The sequence below is a fragment of the Eimeria maxima genome, genomic scaffold (assembly GCF_000499605.1).
Source record: "Eimeria maxima Weybridge genomic scaffold, Emw_scaff1025, whole genome shotgun sequence".
NCBI lineage: Eukaryota > Apicomplexa > Conoidasida > Eucoccidiorida > Eimeriidae > Eimeria > Eimeria maxima.
In genome coordinates this window covers 1-9,329 of record NW_013564078.1, presented here as the reverse complement: position 1 = coordinate 9,329, position 9,329 = coordinate 1, and the positions used below count along the sequence as shown (strand labels likewise).

Below are 9,329 nucleotides of genomic sequence, written 5' to 3'. Positions count from 1 at the left end.
TGCAGTTACAAGTCCACAGCCACCCCACATGCAACACGAAAACGATCCCCTGATGCTGTGCGCGCCAATCACACTGTAATACACAACTGAAAAGCACATAATCCACTGTCAGTATCCAACATACATGTGCAATAGAGACAAGGATAGCATTAACCGTAGACAAACCGAGCTAATGAGGCCATGTGTCAAGTTTGCTACCCAGTAGCAGCCCGGAGCATGCACGTGGCAATTGCAGAGGTATTAAGGTGACATAAGTTAAAAGAACGAATAGTATAATTGATTAAATGCAAGGGAGAGAAAATTGTAGAGAATAGGGTACTCCCTGGCCAGCACATACAAGGGTTACGTTTAGGAGTCGTACGGGGCTGGGATTATTCGGTGCAAGCACTTGGTATGAAGACGCCAAAATATGGCATTCTTTACACCCGTTGTAGCCTATTTTTCTATCCTATTTTATCCTTTACTAATAATTAATTGAATATAACATTGAGTTGCACAGCGGGGTTCGTTTTCTGCACCTATTGGAGATAAGCTGCTGCTGTTGTTGGCTACTGCTGCTGCTAGAGCGGCGGCGGCAGCAGCGGCAGCCAGCGCTCGGAGGGCGATGTCTGTCGCGTGCGTACGCTTGGATTTCTAATTCTGGGGTGGTGTTGTTCCCTTTTTTTCTTTTTGTTGAGCTGAACGGGTTTAAAAAGATGAAGGGTTTAAAACAGCCTCAAGGCGGCAGCGGCCTCGCACCGAGGCGCGTGCAGCACGGATTTCTCTCTTCTTTGCTGCTGTGTGTTTGGAGTGTGCTGCTGCTCCTGCAGCAACAGCCTGCTGTCGTTGCAGCGGCACGTAATTTGATTGATCCTATGAAGCACGATATCGGGGTGGTTACCCAGGCTACATGGAGCGGCAAGGTGTTGAAGTTCAGGGACACTTCAGTTTTCTCAGTCTTGTTCTACCGGCCTGCAGACAAGGAAAGCAAGGCCCTCATTGATGGGGAATATGACAGTTTCGCCAAGAAAATGAAAGGCATCGTTCAGGTTTATGCGGTAGACTGCGATGAAAACCCCAAACTATGCAAAGACAACAACGCAACACAACTTCCCCAAATTATCATCTTTCCGCCGTTCCCTCTTCCCCCCTTCCCCTTACAAGTAAGCAACTCATTAATAAGCTAATTCGCCAATTTTGCTTATTCTGTAAACGGAATAGATGCAACTTCTGGTCACGGATGGACGTGTAGAGAATATGCCACAGTGTGCGTAGAACTGGTATTACGCCGTGGATGAGCAACCAACCGAACTGGAGGAATCGAATATATAGTATATATCTATACCTATCACTTATATATTGTGCAGGGTTGGTGTATAGGTGTATGCATATACGTTGTGTATATCTCCTTAGATGCAGCTTAGTTTGTAGGCAACTGCATCTACATATACATGTATTCACGTCGTGGATATTCTGTGCATATTGTGTGCATTGTAGATATGCTGTATATCCATATAATAACTTGCAGGCATATTACGTACACATGTGTGCATGTATTTTGCATCGTATGCTGCAGTGGTATTACATATACTGGCACGCATGCATGTGTGTTGTAGTGGTAGTCAGAAATAATGGCATGCATAATGAACATTCTGCTTGGCTCAAACCTCCACGTATTAGAGGCATTTTATAGATGTGTATACATGATGTAGAGGTATTGTACGAATTTTGCTGTAGACGTATCATGCATCATACATGTACATGCTCTGGGGTTATTTACTTATGGTGTAGATGCATGTTGTTGTGGTGATGATTTGCACACATTATGTAAACTCCCTATAAAAAGTGCATGTGTACAAGGCATACATGCGAACTGCAAAGTATATATTGTACCTATAGCAGGCCGAAACAAAGTGTATTCATCCAGTTTGTGGTGTTGTGCTTCTTCAGGGGGCGAGAGACGTGGAGAATATGTCAAAGGCAGTTCGGCCTTTGATACCTTCGAATGTCAAGTCAGTGGCAAACCAGAAGGAGTTGGACGCGCTGATTGCCTCAACTGTTCAGATGCCTAAGGCCCTCTTCTTCTCGGATAAACTGACGAAGCCTTCTCTCCTTGTCAAAGCACTCAGCAACGCTTTCAAGGTCAGCCTACCCGCTGTCTTCGCCTCATGCAAGGATGCTCAAATGTGTCTATATGCGCGTGGCATCTGAATACGTGAATATGTATATATATAAGGAACGATGCACTGGCGAACTGTATGTCCCTCGGTGTAAACTTTTTGTAGATTGCCGGGTCAATTTTGGTTGCTTCAGGACAAGTTGGCCTTGGTTCTGTTGAACAGTACTGCGTTCCCAGAAGCAGTGAAGAAGTATAAAGTATCTTCTTTTCCACATTTGGTAGTGGTGAGGAAGGACAAGAAGGATGAAGTTTATAAGGGAGCATTTGAATTTCAAAAGCTGTTCGACTGGCTTAATGTCTTCTCGGAGACCTTCGTCATGGGGGGTGGATTCTCAGACACTGCTCCTGCTGCAGAATTCGACCCCGAACTGCAGCCCTGGTACGTAATAATAATGTTTATAATGGTTATGAGAATGGTTATTATTAGTGGTACTTGGGTAGTATGTCGCCTGAGAACAGCGTCGTGGTTGAGCTGAAGTGATCTTTCGTTGCTGTTGTTGCTGCTGATTGTGCTGGGATCTCATCTCCAAACTCGATGTTGGTGTTTGTATTGCAGGAAGGTGGAGGCGATTCCGGAGTTGACGAAGCAGTCTAGCCAGGACGTGTGTTTCAAGAAGAGCAACAAGTTTGTGTGTGTGATGCTGGCGAAGAAGGGCCGTGAGCTTACTCCAGAAGAGCAGGAAATGATGGAGTCTTTAAAAGAAGACTACGAAGGCCACGACGGCAAGGGCCCCGATTTCCGTTTCATGTGGATTGACTTAGCAACAGAGAAAGAATGGGCTGAACTCTTCGATGTCTCCAAGACCCCCACTGTTGTTGCTATCAATCCCCACAAGAAAGTTCGTTTCCTCAAGCTTGATGGTGACCTCCCCGTAAGTCAACGCAAATCTTAGACACAAACAAACTCGAATGAAGCCCATATAATAATAACTCTGTCACATGAGTTAGTATATATGCAAAACACATCACGTGTGAACTATAGAAACACAAGACAAAGTAGATGCGTAGCCAGAGGGCGGTGCGCGGAGTCACATCGTTGCACTGCAGCGGCTGTCAACCGGAATTCAATGATGTAGAAGTGGGCATTTCCACGTCCCTTCTCGATTTCCGTAACACCAGGCATGTGGTGGGGACATACTTAGGGGTGTATGTTGCTGATGAATAAGCCTGCAAGATCGCATGCGTTCACGCACTCTTGTCGGTGATTGCATGCATGCAGGCCACAAAGCCCCACATCCGGAAGATGCTGGAAAAGATTTCTAGCGGAGACGCCCGTTTTAAGATCGTCCCCCAGGCGAAGGTTCCCAAGTTCGTCGACAGGAAGGATGCAAAAGAAGATACTAAGAAGGCGGATACCAAGAAAGACGAACTATAATGCGTTCATACACATGAGTGTATATATATGTAGATATACGTATATATGTATACATATATGTATATATATGCACACTGCCTACTGCACTTCGCTCTCCTTTTGGCGCCAGTGTCGGTTCAGTCGATTAACACAGCAGTCCGTAGGGGGGGACGTCGTTATCCCTGTCGAGTGGAAGATACAACAGATGCTGTCACTTGTTTCCAAGCGACGGTATTTGGCTTTCAGGAGTTGATTGATTGGGATTTAAGTGGGTAGAAGGTTCAGGAGACGCTTCGATTTTTGGGGGGCAACCGCACAATTTTCCAGTTGACGCAGAGCTTCCCACGTTTCCTCTACTGTAACATGCGAATACATAATATCATATAAACATATGTAATAAGTACCTACAAATATATATATTAATATATATATTATGTGAGTATTATTACATCCATATTCATTCGAACCAGTGCGAGCCACTGTTTTCGCGTGAGATGGGTCTACAACAACTGGCGGCCAAGCGCCGACCTAAAGAGTTTTGATGCATCTCGAGTAACTGTCTGTTGGCATATTCAATTGCAAGTGTGCAGACAGCTTACTCATTTGTTCACTACTATATTTTACCATGGTAGTGCGTTGGTTGCAGACAGTGGAAGTGCGTAGCCCTTGGCTGAGTCCGCTACAGCAGTGTCACCTTGATAGGTTGCAGAAGATTGCTGGAACATAGTGACTTTTTAAGCTGGGCATATTGTTACATGTTTAGGCAGGTGGAGTGGTGCGTCTGAACGGCATGCAGTGAAATGCTGCTTGAGCGTTAATCTGCCTAGACTGGCATTCAATACTGCGACGTACAGGATCTCTTCTTGGATGGCTGTTTGTTTTGCTTTGAGTTGATGGAAGAGCAGGGCAGGAGCTTGCCCTTCCAGCTTCTAAGCCGGGCTATCTGTATTCCCACTCATTGTGTTGCAGTCCAGAGCACTTCAAGTGGATTTCTCCACACCTGTTGAAGCAAACCGCTACTTGCCTGTCTACGCGGGTCACTACATACTTGTCTACCACATCGCTACAGTGCCCGCTAGAACATATCACTACATTCCACTCTCAGACTACAGTATACTGTGCTGCATTGGCCTGCAGTTGCAGCTGAAGCGACTAGAAGGAGATATTGCATGTGGATGTTGTGCCTTAAGGGCGTCCAATGGAGCACTTCCTCTGTGCAGCACGTGATGTGAAGACATGTAACGCCTCCCCATTGCACTGACGAAGTAAATACCTTTGGAGCCCTTTGGTGTAGAAAAGAAAACAAAATAAATTCAAAAATCAATCTACAGGAAGGCTTCCGCTGGGGGATGCTTTTTTTCCTGTCATTTGCTTGTACGGGACGGAGATCTACCATTCAACACAAGTTCTCTCTTGTTTCACCGACATCAGAGCGGCCAGAATTGCTGGTAAATGTCATTACTTCGACTGCATTGAGGCCAGCCCAACAAGCGTTCTATAGAGGCCACCTCTCTTTTGCATCAACTCGTCGTGCGTTCCCATCTCTGCTACGCGGCTTCCTTTCTTGTCTTCATTTGTCAGAACCACAATTTTGTCTGAGTTCCAGCGGACGGAACCAACACAGCACACCACTACGTACGGGTTCAGCTTGTTGACGTGCCCTATACACGAATGCAAGAAAACAAACCTATATGATCAACGACAGAAAGCTGAGCATTACCATGAGCGTACCTGCATTCCGCACAGTAGAAAGTCGGTGGGCGATAATGATAGTACTGCGTTTTTCCGCTGAGAGTAACTCATCAATCGTCTGCTGAACAACTCTTTCGCTTTCTACGTCTAGAGCAGATGTCGCCTCATCCAATATCAGCAGCCGAGGCTTCCGTATTAACGCTCTGCAAAAAAAGCCAGCAACAAGAGCAGACACTCACCCACGCTCGAACAAGATACGTCTGAATTATGACTTCACACGTGTGCTTTATAGCACCCTCTCTCAACCCAAGCTCACCCCGCCGCCTACGTTGCATGCACTGCAACAAGAGATGTGCATGCGTCATTTGAGGCTAATGAGAAGCACACTGCACATCCTACCTCGCAATTGCAATTCTTTGTTTCTGTCCGCCTGACAACTGCGCTCCACCTGCCCCCACGTTGGTGCGGTATCCATCGGGGAAAGACTCAATAAACCCAGCAGCGTTCGCGAGCTTCGCTGCTTCACGTATTTCCTCCTGATACAGTAGATACCACAGGGAGATAGAGCTAAGTTCAACACCATTGGTAAGTGCACATCTTGCTACTCGAGACACGCGAGCACTCGCGGCAACTGCTTCAATCCATACGGCTAGCGGCAGATTATTTGCCTGCACGCGACGAGCCTGCTGCGAAAGGGTGAGTTTGAAAAGCATCCAGTGCAAGAACACGACAAATGACTCGAGAAATTTCGGTGGCATCAGGTGCACACAATTCACTACGGTTGACTGCAAATACCTCAGTCGCATCTGGCTTCGATGTTGCGATGTTCTCTTCTATTGTCATGTCAAAGAGGACCGGTTCTTGGCTAACCAACCCCTCTTGTTTGCGAACAGACCTAAAGAAACAGGACGTATAACGAAGATTACGTAGTTGATGCAAATGACGAGACCACAGACCGCACGGCGGAGTCAACAAAACCAGATGTTGGACAAAAGAGGTGACACTTTACGCATGGATATGTGTGCTTTACAGCGAATTTAAAGTGTTTACAGCACGTTGCGCTTCCCCGAAACTGCGTGTTCTTGTGTGATGTGCAACCACAGGAAATTAGCTATAAAAGTTCAAGTTGGAAAAGGGGAAAGCTGCGCAAAAATAAACACTAGAAGCTACCAAAGGTTATGTTCCACTTCTAAGGGAACAGCTTACACAACATTGAGCGTGCGAAGGTCATCTCCGTCGAACAAAATCTGCCCTTCGCTGTCTGCAGGATTGCGTTTTGGTTCGCTGTCTGGAGCCGATGTGGTCGGGTGGGTTTGCGCTTGGACACTGCTGCTGCTCTTCAAGTCGTAAAAGCGTTCCTATTGAGGGAGGGAGTGCAGAAAACAGTATACACCCTTTCCAACTAAATGCAATTTGCCGCTCATACCGACGAACAAAAAAGCGATGTTATGATGTCTGCATAAAATACTCTCACGCTAGCTCTGCCACAAATACGGGGACTTGCATAACAGAAAGCACACAACTCACCACCAGCTGCACAACGGTCGATTTTCCACATCCAGACGCTCCCACCAACGCAACGGATTCACCCTTTTTGATGGAAAAGCAAAGGTTCCTGTAAACCTGTGGACGCACAACGCAAACATTTCTACGTCATCATACGGGTTTCCTGCAGTTTGCGGTTGTTATGTTTTTGTTGCTTGCTGTTGTTGCAGATGCTTTCGCCGTTTGAAAGTCCCTCGGATGCTCCACAGGAATCTAGAAGCTTCCTATGCCAGAGGCAAACCTCTACTGCTGTGGCTGCCCATGCATATTGGCAACGGTCGCAAGAGCACCGCTTCAGCAGGAGGACTAACCCTGTTCTCTGGCCGTGTAGGGTACGTGAAGTTGATACGATCAAAATCAATATTTCCTGTGAAGCTTTCGTGGGTCAGAACCTTCCCTCCCGAATCGCGTACATCAATATCAGACGTCTGCACGCCTCCGCAACACACTACGCCGAGCTGACATTATAATTTCGCAGATAGTCTCATCTACGCACTTAATAGAGCCATCGCACAAGGGTGATTTGAGTCTTAAGGAAAACAAACGGAGCATGATATGCTCAGTGCCCACAGATGTGCATATCTGAAGCATAAATGAGTGAGATTACTTTGTCGATGAGCGCATAAACGCGACGACCTGCAGCTGCAGCCTTCCCGGAGTCCGTTGTGAAGAGGACAGTTTGTCCAGCGGAGGAGACCGCGAAGGTCAAGGCGAAAATTGTTTGCGTGATCACTGAATCGCGTCAAGCACCTCACAAACCAGCTCCACGATATGCAGGTGTTAGTTCATCAACTCCCAGTTCGTCCAGTTCAAGGGCGTAACGGCTCCCTAGACCCACCTTCGGACTTGACGCCACTTGTAGCCACCAACTTGCTACCGTACCACAAGGCTAGACAGTTAACAAAATAGTTTACCGCCTGCAAGCCAAATAACTTCACAAGGGAGCTGCTGGTCATTGTTAACCAGCCTGGATGCGGGTTATACTCTGGTTTAACAAGCAGGTATTCTCACCTGGCTGAAGCCGTAAGCAAGTCCAAGGACTATTGCATCCTTGACCTTTGTCGATTGCTCCGATTCAATGCTTTCAAAGTAAGACTTGATAAACGCCTGCCAAGAATATGCCGAATGTACACACAGGTGGTACAGCAAAGATAACTCACCCTTGAACACTGAAATCAAATCTAAAAGCAGCAGTATTACAAAATCCACGTCGTACCTCCTCCAGCCCAAAGGCACTAACAACACGAATGCCAGAAGTTGCCTGGTTCATGATCACTGGAGCTCCCTTGATTTCATCATTTCGCCGCGTTTTGTGAGTCATCGATGGGTCTGCATGCAACGCGGAGTTCACACCGAAAGAACATACCAACAGCTCTAGAATAACGTGCACTTCCTAAGTGCACCCGTAAAGTTATGCAGACTCGGCAGTTGCAGCGCCATATGGGAACGGCAAATTACGAAGGAAAACTGACGCACTGGTTAACTTAGCTTCGATAACGTTAGCCGGAAACAAGAGCAAGCAAAACGCGAGGATTACCAAGGCCAGCCTCCACTCGCCAGTGAATGCAATAATAAGACCTGTGTTTCGAAGTCAACATCAGGCAGGCCACGGTTATCGAAATATCAGAGAACACTCAACTTTACGCAATGCGTTTTGCTGTACAAGCTTGGCGGAGGCTGTAGGATAGCATAGGGTCTTATTTTGCACCTGTTACAAGTGACGCTAGCACCTGGACCACGGACACTACGTTGCCAGTGCAGCCAACCTTTACATCAAGCACATCTGCACTTAGGATGCTGCAGAGCTTTCCTGTCACAAGCAACAGACAGCGTACGAAGGAGCAGAAGATGGCTAATTATGGTTACAATAAGGAACTAATTACTGCCTCCAGGATCGCTGACTGTAGACAGCTGCATAGATCGCAGCTGCGCACCTGCATTATTATCTGGCAAGTCGAAGAAAGCAATGTCTTGATGTATAGTTTGGGTGAATGCCTTGTCTCGCAGGCGCGTCGCAACTTTGTAACCGCAAAAGTCAATGCCAAAAATTTTGATTGCATCCGCTAGACCTTGCGCGAAACCCAACCCAACCAGGACCAGCGCCCACTTCGAAGCCTGGAAAATACATGTCAAAAATTCACTTCCACAGTTCTGCAAGAGTTTTCATATAGATCTGACACATGAGCATATACTTATATATATTCCTAAGGGTGTATCAAAGCAAAAGAAGCAGCAAAGGTCACAGAGGGCATATATTATACATATGTGTTTTCCCCTGCTGTGCATATGTATGCACCTATGCATACTACAGACACAACATACATTCCATATACACTAGAGAAATATGCAAGCAAATCGTCTTGTGTACTCTGTGCTGTGAACGGGGAATCTCGACGTACACCGTCGCGGATCGCTTCAGGGTCAGGGCTGAAGTATGTGCCGATAAATTGGGCAAAGGCATAGCCGAAAACAGGAAAGATAATTCTGCATGGAACACAAACAATACGCCAAAATGAGACTAAAACAAGCCACAAATGAAAGGCAAGACCACGTTAGCAAGACAGTCGCCAATTACATGTT

At 46.5% G+C, this 9,329-nt stretch overlaps 2 protein-coding genes across 2 annotated transcripts; one reads left to right on the top strand and one right to left on the bottom strand.

The window, feature by feature from the left end:
• Positions 1-854: 854 nt before the first annotated feature.
• EMWEY_00047430 (thioredoxin, putative) lies at positions 855-3,533 on the top strand (the record flags this gene model as incomplete). The annotated part of the gene is made up of 5 exons (XM_013479282.1): positions 855-1,142; positions 1,930-2,121; positions 2,293-2,537; positions 2,715-3,030; positions 3,378-3,533. The coding sequence occupies 5 exons, from the start codon at positions 855-857 to the stop codon at positions 3,531-3,533; spliced, it is 1,197 nt and encodes a 398-aa protein (XP_013334736.1).
• Positions 3,534-4,970: 1,437 nt separating this feature from the next.
• EMWEY_00047420 (hypothetical protein) lies at positions 4,971-9,233 on the bottom strand (the record flags this gene model as incomplete). The annotated part of the gene is made up of 14 exons (XM_013479281.1): positions 4,971-5,173; positions 5,244-5,407; positions 5,604-5,740; positions 6,000-6,099; positions 6,411-6,562; positions 6,732-6,827; positions 7,061-7,207; positions 7,357-7,481; positions 7,588-7,666; positions 7,761-7,856; positions 7,966-8,142; positions 8,480-8,559; positions 8,684-8,864; positions 9,149-9,233. Coding segments are annotated over 14 exons (1,822 nt in total), but the record flags the coding sequence as incomplete, so codon positions are not given.
• Positions 9,234-9,329: the final 96 nt, after the last annotated feature.